Source organism: Apteryx rowi, unplaced genomic scaffold (assembly GCF_003343035.1).
Source record: "Apteryx rowi isolate R43461 unplaced genomic scaffold, aptRow1 scaffold_42, whole genome shotgun sequence".
NCBI lineage: Eukaryota > Metazoa > Chordata > Aves > Apterygiformes > Apterygidae > Apteryx > Apteryx rowi.
In genome coordinates this window covers 639,265-666,498 of record NW_020450665.1, presented here as the reverse complement: position 1 = coordinate 666,498, position 27,234 = coordinate 639,265, and the positions used below count along the sequence as shown (strand labels likewise).

Sequence of the window (27,234 nt, the reverse complement as noted above, 5' to 3'; positions counted from 1 at the left end):
TGGAAAGAAAACAGGAAAAATGTGGGTTCATGAAGACAGCCACAGTATACGCTGTCTTGATCCTTGATTTGGATAATTATAGGAACAATATGTGTAAGATAAGCCACTGCATACCCACTATTTAGACTGGAGGCAGCCCAGTTGTCAAAGAGAATTCATACACCAAGGATGGGATTTATCTGACTGAAGGTAAATCCAAACTCCTTTAGTGAAGGGACAAAAACTGGCAATTGTGGAAAACAATCTCAAATATGCATATAGGACACATCAGTTATGCCCTGAATTGCCTCTCCTTGTTGAGTATAAAGTGATTAGAGCCTAAGTGATCAGCTCAGATACACTTATCTACCATATAGCATTATGTAACTGCATCCATGATGTCAGTAGGATGGATGAAGAACACTAAGCATCAGCACAAAAGAAAAAAATCCTACTTATTTGATGGGAATTCAACAGACCTGGACAGTGTGTTGGAAGCTTGCAGTGAGCTACAGAATACAGCACAGAAAAGCTTGTATTAAGAAAACCAGGAGTTCTTAGTTTTGAGAAGTTGTTCACAAATAATCTTTGTTCTGTTTGTAAATATYTGAGATTTTAAAAGTTTGTTGACAAAAGTTATGGTGTTGTTAGGCTGCCACTTCTGAACAGTTACATGCAGAGTTTTGTACAGAGTAGCACCAAAGCTTAGTCATGGGTAAAATCTTATTGAGTTTTTCCTCCAAAATACTGAAAACACAAGATTCAGGCCTGTGAAGCAATAGATATGGTAGGATATTACAAAGTTTAGAAGTTCTCTATTTTATTAGCATCCTCATGGCATGCTATACTCCCAAGTATCTGAACTTCAAAACCAGTAAATTTAGCTTTACCCCATGCAAGTAAGGTATTATTTCTTGCATCATACAGCTGGAAAGGAATTGAGGCCTACCATTCAAAATCATCTAGAACATCCACCAATTTTGTACAGATAAACTGAGATACGTTAAGTCTTAATTTTTTAGGCTTATTTAATGCTCCATTTTTTTTGTGATGAAAATTTCAATTGCATTTGATTCTAACAGTAAAGGCTCAGAGTTGCTGGAAAATCCAGCCCTGAGAGTAGAATTAGGCAACCCATGAAACAAGGTGTGGGCTATTAATAGCATTCTGTCAGTATTTTGTTTGAAGCCTCTTAAGCAGCAGCACTTAGGAAACCTGTGGCAGATGCATGGATGGATTCCAGTTCTCTATGGCAGCACAGTAAACAAGACAGGCACTATAAAAATGGCAGTATACAATGTTATCCTGACATGGTCCGGAAGAAAAAGAAATTGTTCCATAAGCATTAAGTCTAAAAAAGCATAACCCTCTATTCTCTTACATTCTCCCACCATGGTAATTCCAGATCTTTATGAAATACCCTCCAAAATCTTCTCAGAAGTGACTCCACTTCTACTTCAGTTCCTCTACACCCCCTCTGCATATTTTCTCTTTCTTCCTTCCTTTGCTGACCTCCGTGTGCCCTCATTACATGTGCCCAAACTCCCAACATGTACCATGGCTCATTCTCTCACACATATGCTAATGAGCAGTACATATCTGGGGGTACAAATCTGGGTGTCTTTCTCTACATAGCTGTCAATTCTCACAGGAATTTCACATCTTTGTGAACTCTCTTCTTCTGTTAAGTCCCTAAAAATTGGTCAATGGATTCAAAGATTACTGAAGGAAAGAGGTTTAAAAAAAATGGTAGAAGAGTGGACAAACTTATTTACATGCAGACTTACTGTGCCTATCTCCCATATAAGTTAAACTAAGTTAAAAAGATGACGACAACCGTATATAYGCAAAAAGATTTCTAGGATACATGCAAAGTATTATGGTAGAGAGTAGTGTATCTGCAAAGGAGTTTTGAGATTATGGACATACAGGTGCTATCATGAAATGCTATCTTATGATTTACTAAACAGGATAATAATATGGAGTAAATAAGAACACAGTGTGGATATACTCAACTGACACAGATGCCACTCATTCAGCATTCTCAACTTCAATACTGGTGATGGTTTCCTCATAACATTTAGTTTTGCAACTCCAATGTTCTTTTAATTTATTGTGTGCCATTTCTTTGGCTTGTCCTCTTTCTGCCCTTCATCATGAGGAACTAGACAGCCTCAAAGTATGAGGTCCAGGGGTGTTTCCTAACTCCTGGGGCTGAGCGAACATCTGAACAGCATCTTGCAGATCCCAAGAGATCCCAACATGAGAGGCAACACGGTAGCTCCCTCTCTGCACTTCTCCTGCAGTATGAATGAGGCAGAGATACAGATCTCTTCAAATGATCTACCAGAGAAACCCAAGCACAAATAGGATATCACTCTCTGAAGGTAGTAAAGGATGAGACTTCCCAACTTTATTTGCAGGCTCTTAGGACTGCTGTGCTTACAAATCATGTTATTCTGCCCCAATCCCTCTCTGTCCTTTTCCTTCTGTCCTTGTCCCACTCTGTCTTTTCGCCATCAGATCCAATTTCAGGGTAGGTTCTCTTTATTTTCCTAATTCCTTATTTCAAACATCCTCTGACTTTTTTCCCCACATCATCTTCATCACATCGGCTCTTCCAGCCAGTAGCTCCTTCCTGGCTACTTATTTGGCATCCCTTTAAGAGAATAAAGGATTAGGTACAGGGTCTTCCTGATCATTTTACCAAGGTCCAGCTCCTATCCTTCCGGAGCAATGATCACAGGGGAAGTCTTGCTCATCCTTTGCAGTCTGAGAACTTCAAAAGAATCTTTGTCAAATTCCACCAATATATCAACTGTCAAATCCAGTATCAGCTGCTGAAAACGAGATTTCAGGGGCTTATACAACTGGAGTACATTTAAGTGATGTACTCCAAGACAAGCCCCACTGCCAAATTTCAAGTTCCTGCTCCAAAATATCAAATACGTACTAACAGGGGCCAAAAAGTCCTTTTTTCTGATCTCTTCTTGAAGAAGAAAAAAAAAAGCCGAACCACTTCTCTTGCATTAAACAAACAAATGAATTTGGTTCACCTGGAAACRCAGAAAATTTCAATCCAAATGATTAAGTTTGTCAAAATGTAGGTCCTATAATGGGAACTGTTAATCACACAGTAATGTTCACTGCTTAATCATTACTAAAGACTCAGATAAACATTCCAAGTGATCAAGAACTTTGCTGTATAGCTGGAACTGAATAAGACAAGAAGGAATGATAAAATAATTGCAGAAGTATAACAATTTCAGGCTACTCTTGTATATTTGACTTGCTTTCAGCAGACAAAAGAAAAATAGAGCAAATATAGAAAATATCCACAAGGCAGAAGTGAAGAGTTCTGCAGAGAAAAGGCTGTAAGGCATTCTTTTAGAGTTGCAGAATGAAAAATGATAGTCTAAATATATCAGAATAGCTGCTGATGTACCTCTATAAGACTGCATAAACACAAATATTAAAACAGGAAGTAAGAAGGATTCAGTAGGAGAAAAAATCAGATTACATAACTCTTCAATTTGACAGAAGTCAAATTATTAGCAAGTCTTAATGGTGACTGAGAATACCCTGTGGCCCTTTAATGAAATTCATTATTTTGGCACTGCAGGATTAAAATATTGCTTACGATTTGCTACAAACATGAAACAGTAATACTTGTGTCATCATCTATCACATATTCTATATACTAGGCCTAGAATGGAGCAGTTTTACTCTAGATCTTCCTTCCATTTCAGTGTGGAACACATATCCTTTTATCAATTACAACAATATAATTGCAGTTACCGCATATAAAATACAGGCTTTTAGTCCCTCTTGAAAACAGGACAGACTAGATAGCCTCTATTTCTAGTATCAATATTCTGTCCATCTCTCTGAATTAGCAAAATCAACTGTTCTGCAAATGATAACCAATGTATTTCACTTTTTTTTTTTACAAGGTGACTGTAATCCAGATTGATTGGCGTTTCTGCAGTAATAGAAAGGCTAAATATTTTGAATCAGAACGCAAAGCCAGCCTTGACACTGACTGAATACTTTCATAAGCTATGACTGACCTCAAACCATCCTTTTTCTCACTGTACTTAATTCCCTTGAAATAGTAGATGATTCAGACTTTCCTGCTAACACACATACAACTTTTTCTTGCAATGTTTCCTGTTAAAAAAACCCTCTATACAGTTTTTCAAAATATACAGGAAAGAAAAACCTTAATAATGGAATACGGAGAAATAGTAATTTGAATCCAACTTCATTACAAGTTATATTATAACTTTATAAATGTTTACAATAGGATAAAACGCTATGAAATCTCACAAGAAAAGTAACACCACCAAATAAAGACAGCAGACAGTGACAGCACAGCAGACTGCAATGTAAAGTCAAGGTCCCAGGCTAACTTTAAATAAGCTAGCTCTGGTCCCAGAAGTAATCCAGCCATGACAGCAGGGAGCTCAATTCAGGCAAACTTAGTGAATACTGGAGAGAGATGAACTTAAGGTAACATTTGGCCTATGTAGTAGGGTCTTTTCAAAGACAGAATAGTTTTTAAAAGATACATTATAAAACTATAGAAAATAAACCAGGTAGATATTAGTCATATGTCTTGTTCCCATTCCCCAATTTTGTGCATTTTAATTCAAATTTGGATTCAGAACTGTCTGTACATTTGGAAAGTATAGGACAGAGCACCACCAAATTCCAAATGCCATTTTTAACCTGCGTGTTAAATTGCACTGATTTACTTACAAGACCAATCCAAACTACCTTGTTCAATCCAAATGCTGAAGCAAAGATACTGTACAAAACTTTCTCCCCTGCAACAGATCTAATTTAAGAATAGAAACAACCAATCCACAAGTGCTATATCAGAAGCAGGCCACCAAAGTTCTGAAATTTAAAAATGGGGAGTAACTTTGTGCAAAGTTGGTTGAAGTAAACCTAAAGTTTATAGTAAAGCAGTGACAGGTATTTCAGATTGTATACAAATTAAAAACTGAAGGATGTAAAGCTGTTTTATCAGATGTTAAAAACATTTGATAAAAGCAAATAAAATAATAAAATACAGGAAATAAACCAGTGGGAACTGGAGAACAATGAACTCACACGCAGCCTATCAGAGAACAGACTGAAGAGGCAACTGAACACATGCAACCAAGAGGTAATTTAGCTCTTACTTAACCCTGTATAAACTTTCGATAAACTCCAAAATTTCCCACTTTCTCAGTGGAAGATGCAGTCATGAGCATCCACAGGCTACATCCTCTCTGTTAGCTCCAATTCTGAACTAGTCCTGATTTAATAGCCAGATAAAATCCACCTTCATCAGCTACCGTTCACAAGCAAAGATGCACTTAGAAGTGTTCCCAAAAGAGACAGCAGAAACTGATTAATAGAATTTGCTGTGGGTACTGTATTTTAAAAACCCTTACGTTTATTTAAGTATTACGGGCCAAATCAGCAAAGAAGCTTAAGGCTGTGCCAAATTTTAAGCACTAAACTATCCTAGAAATATTAGTTTAACATACAATTAAAGATAGGCATATGCTTACAGACATCACGCAATTTCGAAAGATCGTGACCAATTCTGTGCTAGTTTGGTACCATATTTTTGTATCAGTGTTAGTRGATATAATAAAATGTGTTTTATGAAATGGTATTGTACATAAACACAATCTTTAATTTTGCATGTACCTATATAACTCCTCCAAATGGATGTAAAGTGAACTGGAAATACTTACTGTGAGTAGGGAGTATTGTAAGTAAAATCTTGATAGGAATAACTGATGTATTTTACAAAGAAAAGAGAAACGAAGGAAGAAAAAAAGCCATCCTTATGTTGGGAACAATTAACCGCCTTTTTATTTTCATATATTAGAAGTGTGACCTTAGAGGTCACATCAGCTGCATGTCAAAATGAAGTAGGCATAAGCCTCACTCATCTATGATCTAGTTTCAAAAACAAGTTATAAATAATATCATTAAATTTTACCCTTAGGGTAATGCTGGGGAGAAGAAAAAAAGACAAAGGAAAAAAAACACCCACAGTATAATTAAAGAAATGTCTAACCATGGAAGCTTAACAGTAAATGGCTAACTAGATGTGCTTCACAGCACTGTTAAGGTGTCTTATCTTCATGATAGCCTGTAAAAATGCCTTAAGCAAAAATCATTTTAAAAGGACAGGTGTTTCTTTGTTTTCAGACAACAGAGGAAGCACAGAAGACTGATTTAGTATTAGCAGACATAGAATATTTGACTTGTTATTTTGACAAGTAATGTACAATAATTAATGTAGGAAAAATATTTTAGCTGTTATTAACAAAAATATAAGCTTTCTTAAAGTCATGGTGATATATACATACTTTTATTGCTTAGTCTAATTTATCAAATATAAAATATTTACTCCTCCGAATATGAACTGTAAGTTTCTCCCGGGATCCAGGTAATAGGTGGTGATTTTAAACTGTATTTGATAAAYATGTATCAACTAACATTTAAAAAAAGTTAGAATAAATAACACAAAGCAACTAGTCAGATACACCTTCCTGTATGATACTTACAATAGATGTTACTGCCATAACTCAATAGTTAAGGTTGAGAAAGAACTTAAAAATATAAGCTTATATGATAATAGAATATATGCTTATATTAAAAAATAAGCCTTTTTTTGCTTTCATCACTTCCACTGGGCTTTAAAGTTCAGATTAGACAAAAGGTAGATATTTCCTGTGAACTTTGTGCAAAACTAAAGTGGCAGTCTCTGACAAAAGGACATTTTTCTACACGTGCAGACACAGGTGTATATAAATCAACCATTGCCAAGGCAGTAGTTGTACAAATATTATATTAGACACTTATTAAAATATTTAATAAAGAATCTCTAAACACCCTACTTCACAGCATTGAAAATAAATTAGCAAGTGCAGATGTGCCTACGGTAACCACTTGAGTAGCCATACATGTGAAAACACACTTGTAAATTGTTACATTCTTCCACTGATATGACTGAAATTAGTTTTGTAATTAATGTTAAAAATATTAAATTGCTTTGAAGCGCTAACGGATTCATCATCTAAGATTACTGAATCATCACTTAGATTTAGATTATTGAATCTCTATGACTCTACGTCATTTTGTGCCGTACCTCTGTAACCAAAAATTGTTCTCAGAAAAATTGAGGAATTATGTAAAGAAAAACTTCTTAGTTTTAACATATGTAGAATAACTTCAGGTCAAAATTCTATTTATATTATCTGTAAATATATAGTTTAGCATGCATACATATAGCATTTGTGCCCATCTCTTCATTAACCATATGAAGAAACAGCAAACTTTATTGAAGAATTCAAGCAAATGCATTCTTAGATTATTATAGACAAACACCTTTACAGTAACCTTATCAACTTTGGAGTGTCAGTTATGTAAGTTAGGAGAGTTTTTCAGCATAATTTCGTAAGTTTATAATGCCTAGGAATAACTTTCAAGACCCGATTATGTCATTTCATAATTAGTGTATTTTTCTCTTTAAAAAGCTTCAGAATCAGGTCTTCATGTTAAAAAAAAAAAATATATATATATATATACACACACACACACACACACACAGACCAATCTAAACCATACTCAAAAAATTGATTTGCTCATCAGGATGTTTTATTTATATATAGAGAGAGATATAGATATAAATATTTCACACACACATATATACACACACTTTTTTTTAAGCACTTGATAGTCATTGTTGCCTTTTTTACTTTTTTATTTTTGTAGGCAGCCTTTCCAAAACTTTAAGATAAGTTTCAGAGACTCAATGAATGCTCTGTCAGAGCATTCAAAACAAGTGGAATATTTTGAAGATAACAGGAGACAGAGGCTACTAGGGAAGAAAAACAGAGGAAACTCCCCTGGGATTACTTCCTCAAAAAGTAGAGGAAAAAAAAAGGGAAACAAAGCAAAGTGCCCTTTCTTACATACACATACACACACACGCTGTTTATACAGTGGTCTACCTGCAGGCACAGTAATAGCAGCTGTAGCATCTAACCTCTATCAGTCATCATCTAGAACAGTGCCACCTTCTATTAACCAAGAAAYAGGCGAACTAAAATTACCTATAGTGGTCTACGCAAGTCACTCAGTTTGCTCCAGTGCATTTTGATGACTTAATTAGGAGGAGAGAGCAGCACGTGTGGTCTTCCAGTCAGGTTCACCACAAAGGCCACATCATCAAAGCAGAATAGTTGTGTGTTCTACAGCTAGATTAAAAATCTGGATTTCTTCATTAAGTGTCTTGCAGCTGACTGTGCCTCTTAGTTTGTCTCCATCTATTCAGACAATTAAATAAAGTGTCATGCTTTATTTATTCCTTTTTAAAGGCTAATAAAGAAACAGTGAATTGAAGTACAGCTGGCAATCTTTTCATTTATTAAGACCTCAGCATACACAGTGACAATCTCTAGAAGGCAAGGCATGTGCTTCCCCCCCCACACACACACCTTCAATATTTGTCTTCTTTCAAGGCACAACATTTCTACTGACAGGATTTCCAAACCCTTGTCATCTTCACAAAAAAAAAAAGGGGGGGGGGACTAAGGTCGTGCCATAAAGCCAAGAAATGTGAAACAATCTGAGAACTTTGAAAATGTGTTGGCRTCAATCAAAATCGAAAAAGTAAGATATGACAAAACTGTAAAAATCAGCTAGCATGTATTGTATAGAATCAGAACCAATTTAGTCATAATACTACAAATCAAGAGTAAGAGCTACACATTTTTACTTCCACCAGCAGGGATGACTAGGGAAATTATGTGACCATTATGTAGTTAGATTAACTCAAATCAGTATATGAGATTTACTATACAGTTCCCATTTTCTGATAGTAAGAAATGATTCTCTCTTTTGTTATAAAGTAATCTGGTTTGCAGCCTCCYAATGGAAATTATACAAGCTAACATATGATTTTTCTTTGATGACAAATACATTGTATCGTAACATAAGGTGACCTAGCATTAATTCATAAATACTGGGATGCAAGAATATAAATTAATGCAAGATATTTTTTAAATAGCATATTACCCTGCACTTCAAAGACAACTGAATACTCCATGAGGTAATACAGTTTTTCAGTTTTAAGAGTTACCAGCTGAAAATTTTATGTAGTTACATATCTTCACAAAATTGCATACACCTGCATACAAATACATGCTGGTCAAATTGGATGTTTCAAAGTAGTGATAAGACCTCAGTTTGTACCTCTTTCCCTCTACAAAAGGTTATAGTATATCCTATGTTTATTGCAGGGATAGGAAGGAAGGAAAAGGCAGGCAGGTGCACACACACATGCGCACACACACACACACACTTACTTTACATGGGAATGGATACCATTTTTCTCTTTTATCTCGTCTATTTTCTACAACCTTTCTGCTGTGAGATTCTTCTTTGTTAGGGGTTAGCCAAAAGGCGAAGGTATTCTTGAAATTTGAGTTGAAAAATATTTTCTGCCTTTTTTGAGTTAATTAGACATGGATGACAGAAACATCTTTCCACATGTTCTGCTGTGGAACTAAACTGGATTGACTTCAGCAAGGCTAAAACTGCCTGACTAGTTTCTCTGAATTTAACATTGAATACTGTAATCTACAAACCTGGGAGCACTTACAACTGGAAAGAACACATTGAATCATCAGCCATTACTAAACATCACTTACAGGTGCCATTTGTCTAAGTTATATTAAATTAGAATTGTAAAGATATAACTTATGGCCATGACTAACATTTCACAAAGCTTGTGAAAACAAAATTACAGGACAATGTGTACCAAAACATATTTCTTGCCACCTCAGTTTTTGTCAACAGAACCATTCCTCCAAGGTGATCCCTTCCAAGGTAAAAGGCATAAAGTGTATGATGGAAAGCTAAGAACATGACAGAAGCATCTGGGGTCCTGGTGGACAAGCTGAACATGAACTGGCAGTGCACCCTTGCCCCAGGGGAGGCTGCCAACATCGTGGGATGCATTAGTGAGAGCGTAACCAGTAGGTCAAGGGGAGACATTATTTCCCTCCACCTGGCATTTGTGAGACTGCGGACAGAACAGYGTGTCCAGTTTTGGGCCACTCACTCCAAGAGAGGTATAGAAAAACAGGGGAGAGTCCAGAGAAGGGCCACTGAGATGGTCAGGGAGCTGGAGCATATGACATACTGGGAGGGTTGAGGAGACGTGGTTTGTTAAGCACAGAGAACTCAACGGGGGGATCTAAGTGTAGTCTTCAGCCACCTTATGGAAAGTTTTGCAGAAGTGAAAGACAGACTCTACTCAGAGGTGCACAGTGAAAGGAAAAGAGGCAAGGGTCACAAATTGCAGGACAAGAAATTCCAGCTGGATATTAGGAAAAAAAATTCATCTTGGCAGTGGCTAAGGTTATGCAAAGAGGTTATGAAATTTCCATCCTTGGAGATGTTCAAAACTCAACTGGCCAAGGCCCTGGGCAACCTGGTCTAACTTTGAAGACAGCATTGTTCTGAACCTTCTGCCCCCCACCCCCCCCAAACAACAACTAGATGTCCTCCAGAGATTTCTCCATTAATCTACAAGCGTACGTACATACCAGAACTACACACTAAGAACACTTCCAGTCCTATATCTATATATGAGCCTTTAATCAAAAGTAGTTAAAGGTTACCTTCATCCGGGCTCAGATCCAACTAAGAACATAAGTGGAATTTACATGTAATTTAAAAATTTGATGCTGTTAAGTCATAGATTCCTCTGTTTTTAGAATTTATATACCCTTGGCATATAAAGTGCTATTCCTGAGAAGGCTTGGCTTTACATCAGGTTTGAGCTTTTTGGCATCTATCCTTCAGCTTATTTCCTCTGTGACCTACAAACTTCACTGTCCTGTTCAGGCACTCTGAAACGCTCACTGGCTCATCACAAAACAAAAACAAAAATCAACAAAATCACCATCTTTTAGTTATCAGCTCAGTATAGATGAAATCTTCAATCTCTCGATTGAAGGGATTCAAATCCTATACCCTACTCCTTGAAAAGTATCAACAGAGAACTGGTCACTCTTGATCTCCTTGGCTCAATCTTTATGGTTCCTTTGCAGCTTCACAATTAGGGGCTTATATAGAATTCGAGCATCCAATTCTCTTTGCCTCTGAGCCTATGTCCAAAGACAACCAGTGGTTAACCCATGGTTTGAGTTGGGCTGAACATTTTACCATTGTTCTCGGAAAAAATGTAAAACCAATCAACTTCTTTAACTCAACTATTCAATGCCTTATTCAGAGCACAGAGATTTATTTTGGTTATTTCACTGAAAATTTATTCAGGCACTTTAAAAGCACAGAAAAATGAGTGAGCACACATTACATTACAAAAGACAGTCATCCTCTTTCTAAAGCAAGAGAGGAAGATCTTTAAGTGCTAGGAATTATTTTTTCAAGGTAGCTTCACAGGTTGCAGGAAACAGGGAATATAGAATTTGTCAAAATGTAACAATCATGCATATAAACACATAGTATCATATTCATATAACAAATTCSGTGGTTTGATAAGCAAGCAAAAAAGGAAACCTACAAATCTATAAGACATTTTCACTAGCCAGGTCTGAGATTCTTGAGGACTGAAAAGTTAAGAGTGATTTTAAAAATTACTACAAATAATCTGATAGAAAAGGCAGAACTTAATGATGCTACTGAATTTTGATTCATTTGATGAAAGCTCTGATGGAAAAGATTCCAGATTCTAATTATGATTGTTTACAGCTTGGTGTAGCCTCTAAGGTGGGCACAGTGGGAAGGTGCCTACTCTAGTTAAAAGCTACGGGCAGTGGAAAAAGAAAATTTGCATTTATGGAAGTTTCATTATGAATAATAATTGTCAAGTGTTAAAAGAGGAAAAAAGCTAGGGTAGTAAGTCTATTTTATCTCGTAATGAGCCAAGAAGTATTAGGAAAAAGGAAATTCAAAATATTCTTGTCTACTCTGGGAGAGGTCAAATTCTGAGCTGGTTCTCTTCAAGACTTCAGTAAACTTCTATGATTATCAGAGAAGTTTTTTTTTTAAACTTACACTAATGAAACATGTTTCTCAACTTTATATTTTGTTTGACTGGAATCTCCTAAAAGAAACTAATTTCCTGGGAAAAAAAATGTATTTTACACATTTAAAAATCCAAAAAAGTATCAGAAAAACAATCATTTTTACTGAAAAATGATGAAAATACTACAGCATTAGTATTTGCTCAGGCATTCATGACCACAGAGGTCTACAACTGTCTATCAAAACCTTTCAAAAAACTGTGTTCAAAAGAGGTTTTTCACTCGTCCTCCTTTCCCTAAAATCTACAAAGAATTCTGTTGCAAAAATCTACTAGTCTAGTCTACCAGAAGCATATGAAATTTGTCGTTCCATGCTTTTACAAGGCTTTCTCGGTCCAGGTATCTCTGTAGAGCTCAAGAATTGACTGAATTCCACAAATCTGGAATCTGTTCCAGTTCAGCATGGCATTTTCACCTTCCACAATACTCCCTGCTAAAGGACCTGATCCCAAGCCCAACCAAGCACATGAGGAATGCTCCTACTGCCTTTGTATCAGGCCCTAAATCTGAAAAGCTTGCACTCACTTCTATTGACGTAAACTGGCAAAAAAGTGTCCCAGCTTAAGCTATTAAAATCTTCTGCTGCAGGTGGTGTTTTGTTTTTTTTTTTGTTGCTTGTTTTTTTGTTTTTTATTTTAACGCATTCTTGACAATGTGGTAACTGATAACTTAAAAAAAACCCTTCAATGACTTATCTAAAAAACATAGGGCTCAATGTATGCATCTATACATATACAGAATTAGTTCATGTCATGTTTTCTTAGATCAGTGACTTTAAAATCAACTATCAAGTTACCCAGCTTTTAAATATGCAGAGCAACTGGAAAGAAAAATCACATCTTTCTTAGATATGTTCAACTCTGATTAAATAAAGATGTGCCAAGGCAGAGATACTCTATGCCTCAGGAGACAGCCACAGTGGAACTGAGAGTGTATTTTATATGTGAATTAGAGGTAAGATGTAATGACACAAGATGAAAGGTTCAGCTGTGCTTTTAATAAAGGGGGGGAGACATTACTTCCCTGTGGACCCCATATGCAAAGGAGTGAGACTCAACAAGAATATATGAAAAGATTCAGCAAAAACTGCAATAAATGATTCAAAGTTATAAGATCATCATTTATATTCATCACATTTCACTGAAGTCAAGAATTCCAGTTTTGAGGTTAGGCTTTAAAATATTTCAGCTAGTTTATYGTATGAAATTACAGCTATATCATAAGTTGCAACAATTTTAGATTTTTAGGTAAGACAGAACTAAAGAGTTTGAAACAATAAAATTTCATTTTTTAAAGGTTTCACAGGGCAGATGGTATAGAAATAATTTCATTGAATGTGTTATTTTGAAAGCATGATCAGATTTTTATTGAAATAAAATAGTTACATTAGTAATATTATGTTCACAGGTTTTCAGCTGCTACCTTATGTGCTTTCTGCAGTCCTCAGTAAAAGCCGTTATCTACTGCTCTAATGATTTTTTTTTTTTTAAGGATACAGCAGAGTTCCAAAGAAGCATCATTGCTTTTTTCCCATTAAATGGAGGAAAAAGTTTGAGATTTTGCACAGCTCTCTTTCTGTGCATTAAAAAAATTAAAGAGAGACATGCCTTTGTAAGTAGAAGATATGAAAAGAGCAAAATGAATGGGATGAACTGCTTAAAGAAAAAAAAAAATCCTGCTTTATTTGATCTTTTGTGATAATCACACTTCTGGCACCCTGCCAGCTAGGCTGAGCACACTGATGTCTGGCCAAGGAAAGTAATCTCTTGGTTCAAGTCTGAGGTCTGTGATGAAAATTACAAAGCAGGGACAAAATAAAAATGCCACTTGTGATTTTATTCTGAAACTAATTTGATGGAAAAAGTAATACAATGTAAACAGCCTTTTTAGTAGAGTCTACAAAGCTATGACTAAACTGAAACCAATGCAAGTGGATGGAGGTAGCTATCATGAAAATACATTGGCATCTGGAGGCATTCCTTTTAAAAAGAGCTGTGGATGTCTGATAGGCAAATTGCTTTGAAATGACGTTTGAAGTCTGAGGTCAAATTTTTAAGATGATAATTTTAACTTACACTTTCTTTTATTCCATAGTCTTTTAGGTTCTCCTACATAACGCACTTGAAACCAATAACCACCCCCTCCCCCCCCCAAAAGAGGTATCAATTAATTTCCTTAATTTACTTTCTATGGATTGCCATTCGTTATAGGTCAACATACCCTTGAGCGAAAAACCTTCTCTTTTCTCTTTTCTTTGAGGAGTCTGTATTTAAGCTAGTTGCTGACCGATATACAGACAAGAACTGTACAGGCACAGAATTCTCCACACATACCATATCCAGGTTATAAATCCAGCCAGTAGTCTTCTACATTGTTAATCAGATTCAAAACAGTAAAACAAAAAATCAGTATATCACTTTATTTTTTGTATGTCTATTGACACTTCCTACATTTTACTGAAAGGGTGTACATTAATAACAGTACCACTGAACGTGTGTTTCAGTTTTTAATAAAAAATATTAAAGATGATTCAGAATGACTCAGAAGCTGTTCTTACCAGTTTACTCTAAAAAAACAAAAAAACAGATTTTTGTTTCTTGTATGTTGCTTCATTAAAAATCCACTGCTCACTGAAGTGGAATGGTGTAGGTTACCTATTTTACTACTACCTTTCTTTTTAAAGCTGAATAGTAGTTTGACATTTCTGTACATATTTATTATTCTTCTCTGCCCTAGTAAGACTTGCCATATGCAGACATCAGGATGATAACTGATTGCTAGAACTTCCCTGAAAGCACCATATTTCAGCTATTTCACATTTGCAGTGGTCTGCTATTTTCTTTCTTCTTTAGGAATGTTCTCTATAGATTTCCTGTTCTGTTTGAACTTCAAGTCTGTTTCTGCACTCTATTTCTTCCCACCATGAACGGTATTAATCAAAGGAATGTTTTAATAGCCACCTTAACCTTCTCATACTTATATTTTCAGACCACTCCTTTTATGTATTTTCCCTTGTAATCAAAATGCAATTCATTGCTGTGTAGACTCTATGGTGTGTATTAAATTCTGTCTTTTAAATATACTCACACACATCTACCACCCACACATGCACATATACACATGTAAATATATGGAGAGAGTACTTTATGTACGTACATGGATATATTCACACTGACATCGAGTTAATTCAWAAAAATACGAACCTTCATGTTTAAATACAAGGTACCTACCTGGAATAAGCTGACCAACTAACTGATGGCATCTGGAAAGGCTGAATACAGCTACTACAATCAAAAAAGGATAACGTTTCCATTTCATGATGTGTCCTTCCTTGCATTACACCAGTTCAGCAGCACTAATGTAAATGTTATCTGCAATAGAAATGGAAATAAGAATAGAAGGGATCAATGATAATTTTAAGGTACTTTCAAACCATTTTTTCCAGTATAACTTCTGTCAAGTTTGCTGGTTTCAATACAGTTAACTATTAAAATAACATTAAATTTTCTAACATTTAGGAAGCTGTAAACTATAACCAGAAATATATTAACTATCCTTCCAGAGCAGACTGGCCTGAAAAGGATACTTTAAAGGTAGGTGTGAGAAACCTCATAGTACACATGCATGATTGTAAGCACTGCACATTCTTTGGGCTGTCATGTAACCCAAGTTATCAAAGCAATTGCTCAGTTCTGCAAGATAATTCAGTGCAGGTTTAATCCATCCCTGTTCAAGTAAATACTTAAACACTTGTAAAAGTTGAAGAACACATTTCAGTGCTATTCAACCCTACATAAGCATGGTTAAAACTTTACACTAGCACACAAGTTTTCCTGTGACATGGTGTTTTGCTGAATGAGAACTATGGATAATTTTACCCAGTAAGACTTTGAACACTTAAAGCAACTTTCTAGTGAGTTTCTGGATTCACAAGGGCAGAAAATTTCCATGCCACTGGCAGAAAAATTGAATGCTAGGAAGGGAGCAAATCTTTTGAATTAAAATGTGACCTCGACAATCATTTTTCTGATCACTACAATTCTAAGTTGAAAAATATTCACAATTCCACCACTGTTCAAAAATAATTTCTCCTCATCCTACTCACTTTTTACACTCCAGCTACATTTCCACCTTAGTACTGACTCTGCCAGAACTCTCCAGGTTTTGTTCACACTATACCTATCCATTAAAAAAGACTTTCCCTTACAGGTACTCAGCAACATGTTATGTTTTTTAGAAAATCTCTAAATTAAGTACAGACAATCTTTAAAAACATAGAAGTTTTTATTGTTATTTTTTTCTGGCGAGGGCCTTCTATTTCAAAATAAACACGAACATGACTGAAATGTTCCATGTATTGTATATTTTCTGAGGTTCTTGACAAGTTGCTGATGACAAAAGACAAAGTGTTTGCCAAGTTACTAGATGCCCACAATTGTCTGATCCTAACCAACAATTAGACACTGTACCCAATCCTCAGTCCTAAACAAGAAGTAGGCTTACCTATAAAGCTATGTTCCAACAATAAATGTTATAACTTGATAAGGTTACAACTACACTTCTCAGTTCTCTCTCATCATATTCTTTACCCTCTTAGTTCTAAATATTATTCTGAGATGAACAGTTGGGATTGCGACTCATATATTACCCAAGTGCCATCAGACATAATCATAACAGGGAAAAATTATGGTGCTGTCAGTCACTTGTTCAGTCTGCTGGGACAGAGAAATTTAGTCACACCATTATTGGGAATATTCAGTGTCATCTGATACTTCTGGATGTTCAAAAATGCATAAATAGGTTAAATATGAATAGGTTCAATCACCTTCTCACCCCCATTTCACATTTGCTGCTTGTGTTACACCTGTGCTTCTATTATCTTAGCAATCAGAAATAATATTACTCCATTTTCTACTACTGCTGTTGCCTGAACCCTACAAAATATTTATTCTTCCTTTTTTTTCCTTCATCTACAACAAATGAAGGAACAGTTTCTTCCATTCCCATTCTTTTAAACGCCCCTGCCACTGCTCTTCTCTTGCAAACAATTCGACAGATGTTAATTGCACAGAGCAAGTAAGAGCAATTACTGGCCAAGGTGCTACATGGTGCTCTAACTGTCATTCATGACAGGACTCCAAGGCAGAAATCAGGATTTGCAACTTCAGGCCTAGACTATCGATCTCTTAGTCTATACAGCAATACAGACTTGCTTAATAAAACTATTTACAAAGCTGGCTTCAAATTCCTGTAGTTTCTACATCTGTACTTTCCACTCGCAAACATCAACCTGAATGGTATTTCTAACCCAAAGCCAGTCAGACAGCCCATTAAATTCAGTTCACCAAACAAAAAAATAACACTTTTCTTTACGGTTCTATGTTGTCATTCCAATGTGAGGTGCTCACACTATATATGTTAAGGTGAAAGAATCAATTCATTACTATACATTGCAAAATCATTCATGGACTCAGAGATTTAATGAGTCTTCCCATCCACTGGCAGGACACAACTCCCACCACTGTTAATAGGGGTTGAAAACACACATTCTGAGGGGAGAATTTGACTTGCGGACCCTAAAGTTGGTATGTGAAAAAAACGATTAATCTCAGCAACATACATTATGGGACTTGCCCTACACATAGGGGCATCCTATACATGAATCCCAAGTATTGTCTTTCCCATACTTGTCTTTTCTGTTTATATTTAATCGGTGGAATATGCCTTCTTTTTAATCCCCTTCCACATGACAGAACTCTTCAAGAAACTCAGACCTTGAGTGTCTTTTTTGGTAAAACTTTTTTCTCCTCTCTGATTCTGCTTGCCTCATGTTTGATTATTAAATACAGTATTTCATGTTAAAAGCTGAAATTATTACAATGTTATTAAAATGCTGATTAATCTTAAGGAAAATTTCAATGAACACGGCTCTAATGAAGCAAAATAACTTTAATATGAAAACAAAGCTTTTTAATCTAAAGTTTACAAACAATTCCTATAGCTAGTAACTTGAAAACAATCCTGACTAGAAGGCTAATTCTCCACATTGAGAGTATAGTTCTTTCTTCTGAAATAGCAACCCTGATCATGAGGAAGATAAACTGAAAAAAGATCATTTATATTATCAGAAAGAGTTTTCAGATACAGGTTGAGTTCAGCAGAAGAGAAAGACAGAAACAAATTCCTTCTCATCATATTCTACTGCCACAGTCTAGCAATTTACCACATACAACTGTAGTGGAAGAAACCCACAGAAGTGTATCACTACCAAGGGAATTCAGGTGGGAATTTAAAACACTGTTTCCTTTAATATATACTAAAAGCCCACAAACTATCTGCCAAATGTATTTAGAACTTCTATTCATATACATTTAACTTTTTGATTATACAAACTGAGCTACGTATTCCTGTGTTTGGTCCTTCTCTTCAATTAGTCTTTTACTGTCTGAAATGCAAAACTACTATTACAGAATGAGGACTGGCACTAATTAAATGTTGCCAGTGACAGAAGAATGATGGACTGGTCACATAAATTTGCTGGCCACAGACCTTGCTTAACTCCATATTAAACAACTGCAGATCTACACCAGCATGTGCAAGAAAAGATTCAGGTACAACGTGTCGCCCACAGCACACGATAAAGATAAACACTGGTTCCTCTATGACATTATAATCATTAAAGAATCAATGGCAAATTAAACTGCACAAACCCAGAGGGGAAAGAAGCACTGTAGTAAATGCAGGGAAAGGGTCTAATTATTTTCTTCCACTTTCCAAGTATAGTGCTATTTATCACTTATAGTCAGAGCAGCACACAGCAGCAGAAGTAAAAACATTGAGACAAGACCAAAAATCAATGCTGGTTTTATCTTCATTTCTTTTCCTGTATTTTACAATTAGATTGTTATTGTTATTTGTCTCAGAAATGGTAACCAGCTTTGCAGGACCAGATTTTCACAGCACACCGAACAGAAAAAAGAAAAGAATGATCAGGCAGTTGAGCTCCTGACTCACCAAAGTAACCTCCTTCTATAAGGTCTGTGATTTTGGGGAAGTGGTCTGCTAAAGATCATTTACGTACAGAAGAGATAGAATTTTGAACTGTAGTGTACCCAAAGGCCAGTTTGGAGTGGACTGGCAAAATCTGACTGAAAACAGGAGGGGGGAGAAAAAAAAAAATCTTCATTTTGAAACAATATATACTCCTTTTGAATACAGACATTCCTCAAAGCTTTTCATGTGCTGTTAGGCCTGCTGACATCAGATGGAACTTCCTAGATTTTCCATCCTTTTATTGTAACATCCTAATGTCTACTAGTTGGACCCCGGACATCTGGTCATCTCCGTTTAGACTGCCACTTCTTCTGAACTTACTCCTCGTGTGCATTATCATCTCTAAAGTTATCTATCACTGAAATGAAGAACTATTTTAAACATCCTGTCTTTATTACGCTAAATTTATTTGGAGTTCTAGGAGGATGAGAAGAAAGCACTACCATACATTGTCTCAACTGTTTCTACTTAGGAGCAAGAATGACAGAGGGCTAAGAAACTAGGGGAAAAAAGAAAAAAAATTGGCCAGATCCTTTTTTGTTATCAAGTAAATCAGCTCTACCAAGATCAAAGCAGCTACAATGATATAAATGTATTTAAACCAGAGTAGCTAACAGTGCAGAGCAACTATGGATCTGGACTGTGACTCCTTCTAGTGATAGTTTCAGCAGACAGCTCAGGGAGCTGACATGTGGCCCCTATTCATGAAGCTCAACTTATTTCATGTTCTACTACACCACATTTTTCCATATTTTAGCAACATATTGTTTGTATTTGTCTACTCCCAATGAAAGACTGAAGCAGAAACCCAAACATCAGTATTAGATGACAAATTGTGGTACATGACATATGATGTAGCCTAAATCCTAAATACCCTCTAATATGCTGCCTACGCATGAAAGTTCAGTGTGAAGAGCCAAACTTATGGCAAAAGAAACATCTTTTCTCCCACCAGTCTCAGCCTCACAAACAATCTCTCTACCAGAAGCTCTGCTAATCTTTAACATTTCCTTCTCTTGTCTGGCTATAAAAGCTGAAATTGATTTTGAATAAGGGACAACTTTAACAGAGTTTTCCTCAGGGAGGAGTACAAAAATGAGAGAGCAAGCAGCAGAATGATTTCTGTGTAAGGAAGCAATGTATTTATAAGGCAATAAATATATAATGCAAAGTACAAAGAATGAATTGGAGTGTCAAGAAGCATAAAGAGAAAGCTAAAAAAAAAGAACCCATTAACTGTAAAACAGTGATTTCTGGCCATTTCATGAATTAGGGCCACTTGAAAAAACTGACAGTGTTCTGCATAGTCCTGGGTTCAGAACTTTGCCACTGTCTGACACCCAGATTGCTGTTCTCTCAAGGACTCAAATTTGGTTATCAAGTGCTTGTCGTTCTCTGCCTTTTCTGATACATGCTCCAACTTCAGTGTTTGGGAACCACAGCACCAGAATCTGGAATTCATATAATGTATCAGTAAACGCAGAATTAAAGGAAAGTCTTACGTATAAAATGAGAGAAGGCAACCTATTTCAGACAACCAGTCACAAAATCCTCAGAAACTTTAATGTGCAATGACAAGGTAAGCTATCAGCATCAAATAGTCCTGGAGTAGCTGACTGGCTGGAGTTAGTACGCTAGGCATGCCTATTAATGCTAAAAAAGAAAGATATGGACACTAGAAAAATCCCCTGTCCTACAGACAGCCCCTATGCATGCTTGAAATGAACAGCTGAGGAGGCTTGTGACGATATTTTTTCTTTTTCCTCTTTTTAAAGAATAACCTTATGATTCCACAGGCAACCAGAATGTGCACAGAATAATGCTAAAATATACTATGCAGTGTTGTAAGCCTTTGCCTGCCATCACAGTACTTGTTGTATTCAGACTGATTGTTCCCCTGAAATGCAACGGTCAATTCCAACTTGCAAACTACTTTTTGCACAGATCTGCCATATTGCAGTTTTTGTTCCTTTTCTATTCAGTCACCCACAGGGGAGTAATCGGAGGCCAAAGGTAGTTGGTAAGAGTCACCAGTGAATTCACTGGACAGAACTTTCCTCAAATCCAGAAGGTGATTTCATTTTGTTAATTAGTCTTTTTTGTTGAAACTCCTTATATAGCAAAAGTCTGTGGGAGAAAAGGGGAGAAGTGAAAATATTTGTATCACACCGTCAAGAAGTTACTTAAGAGAATGAGAGTGAAAGGTCCTAGCCAAAAGCTTTACAGTGCAGGAGACAGCATGTGTGTGCATGCATACATGTCTTTGAAAGAGAAAGGAGAATCTAAGAGACTTTTCTGATCTAGTAAAATTTACTTTTGCTTCAAACCTAGAATTTTGGTTGTTCTTTCCAATTGTGACCACACTGAATTCTGAACAGGACTCAGATGTTGTACCATATATAAAGCTAGACATATTAAAAAAACAACAACAATAACAAAAACAATTAYCAGTTCATGACTAGATCACTGAAGGAGGCAATGCCTGTGAAGAACTTGCACATGGTCTTGAGAATAAAAATTATAAAACAACTCATGGGTTATCTACAAGTTTCCTATCTTTTAAATGCTTTTTTTTGGTTGTGATTCAACAACCATGGAACAAAACTGAATTTCTTTCACTTGAACCAGAATTTCAAGACTCCTTTAGCATCAGATACTAGGCTATGCCTACTCAACATAAGAAAGCAACGTGTATTATCATACATAAAACCAGTGGCATTTTTCTCTGTTTCTCAAATTTGGAAAAACATAACTACAATTAATAAATAAAAGTTCCCTTTAGGAATAGTCCTGATTGTGAATGTTGGGAGAAAAGAAATAAAGTAATACTCTAGTCCTCTCATTGGATAAACTCCTTTTGTACCTAAGTAAAGAGACACAAGAATTAAGGTTCTTTCAAAGAAGTGCAAACCTGTTAAAAGCAATGCTACCTCTTCAAAATAGTAAGAATACAGAGCTCCATATGCTTCTGCTCAAATCTAAACTGATGACAAATGCAGTAACGGTGGAATCAGCCCTGTGTTTTTTAATGAACAGCTCTTATGGGCAGGCTGAATATAAAGTTTTTTGAAATTACAGCCAAGAAGTGATCTAAATAAACTAAGAACTTTCTAGAATCTTATATTATTGACTTATCTCTTTTCTGCCCCAAGGGCATATTAAATCAACAATCCCCATCTTTTTGTTCAGATTCTATGAATTATATGTGACTGTCAAGACTTTCAAAGCAGCATTTGAAAAGGCTGGGTACTGCATCTGTTGCAAAATTTCCAATTTTAAACAYTGTGTTTTCAAATTGCTTTTTCTACTAAATACTCATCACTTTCTGAACATCAGGCCCCTTTACCTCTTTTGAAGCTATGGGTACAAAAACTCAGACAAAAATATCATTAGTAATGCCCTGAGGTACTTTCAATACATCAGTAGTCATATCTTTTCTTTATACAGGAAATTAAAGCTGGGACAAAATCATTTATATATTTTTAGTCAATTAATAAACAACCTCTTGCAGGGAATATGCATTTTAAAAATTATTCCTAAGAAATATTGTCARTGTTCAAGCATGATCAAGGATGTTCAAGCAGTGGTCACGTGAAGAAGTAAAGTGGTAGTTGTCAACAGTACTTCCAAAGAGAGTCACATGGATAAAAAACAACATTGGATCACTACAGGATTACAGAAAGAAAATTTTGTGTCTGAAAGGTTAGAAAAAAAGAAAAAATTCTTTTGACTGCATTTCAACTCCTCTGTTATATCTGACCTAAAAAAGCAAGGGTTTTTCAAAGGCATTTAGCTTTAAACATTCACAGTACCTTTGAATGTCCTCAGCAGGACCAGAAAAGAAGGATTCAATTTTCAAAGATAATTGTGTCAGATAACTGTCTCATCCCTTTTCAGAAACAATCTGATAAATACCTAATTACCAGCCAAGAGATTTCAGAGCCACACAGTTGGGCCTGAGCAAAGGCTACAGGGAATGACAAGGTCCCCTAAAGCTATCAGAGGAAGAGGCAGTTGGTTTGTGAATTACTTCACTTCTTCTGCTGATAAACTGCATAGGAAGTCCCCAGAAAAAACAAAATATTCATAAAATGTTAAAATAGTAAACACAGAATCAATATTTAACCACTGAAGTTAATTTTTTTTTCCAAATAAAGTAAGACCAAGTATACAAAACAATTACAYTCCAAAATCCATTATAGTAAGTATTTGAGTCCTTAAAATGACCCATTTTTTCCAAAAAGCACTTGTATACTTCTCAGTTTAACTTTATCTAGTATTGATATACAATGCTGCATTTTAAGAAACCAGTTTAAACACAATTTGTCTTGCAATCTTGTTGCACACTTGAAAAAAACATTCTGATCTACACAGCTGTAGTTAAAAATTCTAAAAATTCCTGGAAGCAGTCTTAACGGTTAAACTAGAAAGAACTTCTAAAATGTAGCCAATGTTCAAGAACTCGCTCAAGTTTCTTGAGAAAATTAACTGATAATTTGAGAAGCAACCCCTTTTAAAAACACACAGTAACTTTACTTTTGAATTATTTTCTTCAATTAAAAAACCCACAGCATCTCAAGTTTCAGTGAATCCTTTGAAAATTTACATTGTAAAAGGCAATTCTGTAATCTTGCTGAATTCCTTTTCCTTGGAGAAGTGTTGGCCCTCACTACACAGCCTAAATGTTAATGGAGTGGAGAGCATGAAATATCAACATAATGATGTGGAGTTCAGAATCACAGACAGGAAGCAGAAGATCACTGATAATGCTTCAACAGTATTAAATTGACCAAGTTATGTATTCCTTAGGCATTATGAAATACGCGTTTGCCTTGTGAAAAATGCAACAGATCTGAGATGGTAATCTCAAAAGCAAATGTTGCTGATCTAACTCTGCTCCTAGATTGGAGCAAATTAATTGGAATTTTGCAAATGAAAGGACAGATCCAGGCACTTCTGTAAATCCCACTCAGAAAGCTTAAAAATAAGAACACAAAAGAGTTAACATATACATAGCAGAGGTGAGTCAATGCTGTTCAGCACAACATGGGGACAAAGACTTAAATTAAACTGGTTGACTTTCCTCTGGAGTGAAACAGTAGTGATCACACAGTCAAGAATAAACAGAAGGGAAGTTTTAAACCTGTTCCTTTTGGATTCACAACTATTAAATAACAAYATTTCTACATAGATCATTATTCATCCTACACATAAAAAGTAACTAAAGTTTGCCTGGAAGAGCTGACACTCTGCTAGCATTTAGACTGTAGCAGTCACGCTAGCATATTCAATGGGGCAGGCAAAAAAAAGTGCTGGCATTTTGCACATGTGCAAATTAAAGCTTGACCTCAGGTCACAACTTTGGTCTAACCACTGCTGTGAAAGGGTCTTTAAATATGGAAATAAAACTGTCAGATAAATTATCTTTCCAGCTACAATTACTTTAGCAAAGTAAATAAATACCCTGAGCATGGGATTACCATACCAGAGTGGTATTTCAATTTATTAGGCGTAAAAGGGAAAGATATACTGAAACTTCTTTCTTGGGAAGAAGCACAGGTCTACTTGTTTATATGTCTAGTCTACTTCCGTTTGGTTCAAAGTCCGCAATATTAAACATCAAATGAAGAGAAGAAGTTTCTACCCAGCAGTAGCAAGCACAAGTGCTGGATATTAGTGCAGAGTACAGTGACTGAAACTGTCCTGAAATGAACACATAGGTGAAGACTGTGTGGAAGGTCTAATGTTCAGTAAAGTGCAATAGAATGCAAAAAGCCTGAAAAAAGACTACTGGTCACTCAATGCAAAGAAAAGACCAAACTCCACTTCAGTGCATGGGGAAAGCTTCGTGTTCTGCTGGCTCTATGCTTCTCAGGCTTAAATCTATCATGACAGAAAGAGGCGGGAAATGGCTCCTTGTAAATTTAAAACTGCATGAAATAAAAAGGGGAAAAATACAAAAGTCCCAGTGCTCAAAGCAAAACAGGGGATGCTCTCCACTCAGAAGCTATGAACCAATAAGCATTTGGGGACTGTGAACTGCTGTCTCTAGAGGCAAAAAAGCCTGATGGATTTCTTTTTTCCTCTGGACACTTAGCTTTGAGGAGAAGAAAAACAGACTGGTTTTTCTGCCCTTAAGAACCGGGGAATAAGAAAGGGTTTGCAGCTCTTGCTCCACCAACGAGCACACTCAACCACAGAAATTTCCACAGAGTTTTCAAAGAAAATTTAGCTCTCCCCTAGACTGCATTCCACCCTCCAGTAAAGGTAAAGTTTAAATAATTTAAGTACTTTCAACACTGTCTGCTTCTTGGTTAGATCTGTGTGAAATGCTAACTCCTTGGGGGAAAGGAAGAAGAGTCCATCTTTCATGAAGATAGTGGAAGAGTGGCAGAATCCCTTTGAAACTGAGACTGATCTGATAGAGGCATTACAGTTGTTAACAGCAACCCTTTCAACTGCTTCCTTGGACTACTCCATGGCATTTAGCTGCAGCGCTGGGCAGCTAGCAGTGGCAGCGGTGTCATTCCACAGGGACGCTGGGGACTGGCTGCACTTTAAGAACGCCCCGTCCCATCCATACCCTATGGAAGATGTGAGCTTCTCCCTCTAAGTGAGAGGAGTCCTATTGCCTCCTAGCCTGAGACCAAAAGCTAGTAGCTTTTTGCTATGTTTTGTAAGTAAACAAAATTTTGCCATCTCACCATCTGCCTGTTCGCGCTAGCTTTTACATCAGGAGTACGGTTTGAAGTAAAGAGAAACACAAAGATGTAAAGTCACCGCAATTCTATAGCTCCTGGGAACGTAGTCTGAGTCAAAGGAAAGATTATAATACATCCCTTGTTTCCACCCTGCCCCCAAGAGAAACGAAGAGAAGACATAAACGTTATCCTTCTGCCTGGGTCATCAGTCCATGCACAACTAACTCCATACCAGCTAAATGGGAGCGAGATGTGGGGCATTGTAATGGTAGCTCTTAATGACACGGGGGAGAACTAAAAACGAGATCTGGGATTACTGCAGAGTAATCCCACGATAGGGCAAGAGGCACAAACTGAAACACAGGCAGTTCCATCTGAACATGAGGAAAAACTTCTTCACTGTGAGGGTGACAGAGCACTGGAACAGGTTGCCCAGAGTGAAGGTTGTGGAGTCTCCTTCTCTGGAGATATTCAAAACCCGCCTGGACACGATCCTGTGCAACATGCTCTAGGTGACCCTGCTTGAGCAGGGGGGTTGGACTAGATGATCTCCAGAGGTCCCTTCCAACCTCAACTATTCTGTGATTCTGTGAAAGTTTAGTGGATGCAGGACATAAATCTTTCAGAATCCAGGTCCTTTTGGTCCTGCTACTCCTGCTTTGACCTCCTATGAGGAAAATAGCCAAAAACACTTGGGGGGGGGGGGAAGGGAGAGGTGCCTACACACAAGAAGGGCTATTCTATTACCCCTGATAATCTCTCTCCATTATACTTTATGAAAGGAATTTATTTTTTCTGTGAGGTCTCAACAACCTAGGAAAAACTAAGATATCATTAGCAAGTTCCTCCCCGACAGTGACTGGCTCCCTGTTCCTATACAGCAAGTATGAGAGAAAAGAGAATCTGAGGTAACACTTGAAATCTCATTTTTAATATTTCTCTAGAATTTAAATCTCAAATAAAATCTGTTTTAAAACCCCAAACTTCTTCAAGAGCAGGACATGTAAAAAAAATTTTCTTCATCATGTAAAGATAAATTTGAAAATGCAGATAACTACTTAAAAGAAAATCATCCCTCTTCTTTCTCTCCTCTTCCTTGTATTCTCCTTTTAAGACAAAATCCCTTACAGTAGAGTTTAAAACATCTAATCAGTTGTACAATATAAATTAATGTCTGGAAGGTATCTGGTTAAAGAGCTAACATAGCAGAGAACTCAGGTTGATAAGACTGAATAGCCTAGAAATTTTACTTTGTAATGATGCTCCCAGACCATTATTTCCATCTTTTAGAAACAGAGAAGGTGTCAGCATACACTAGTATAGAAAGTAAATTAGAGTACACATTTTAAGTTTTGTTTCTAAATATTATTGTA

The 27,234-nt window shown here is 36.3% G+C and overlaps 1 protein-coding gene across 1 annotated transcript in view; it reads right to left on the bottom strand.

The window, feature by feature from the left end:
- The window catches only part of ROBO1 (roundabout guidance receptor 1), a 651,980-nt gene extending 636,555 nt beyond the window's left edge, over positions 1-15,425 (bottom strand). Inside the window, exon 1 of the mRNA XM_026075994.1 lies at positions 15,338-15,425. Coding sequence (XP_025931779.1) covers positions 15,338-15,425 — 88 coding nt within the window. The remainder of the gene's footprint in view (positions 1-15,337) is intronic.
- Positions 15,426-27,234: the final 11,809 nt, after the last annotated feature.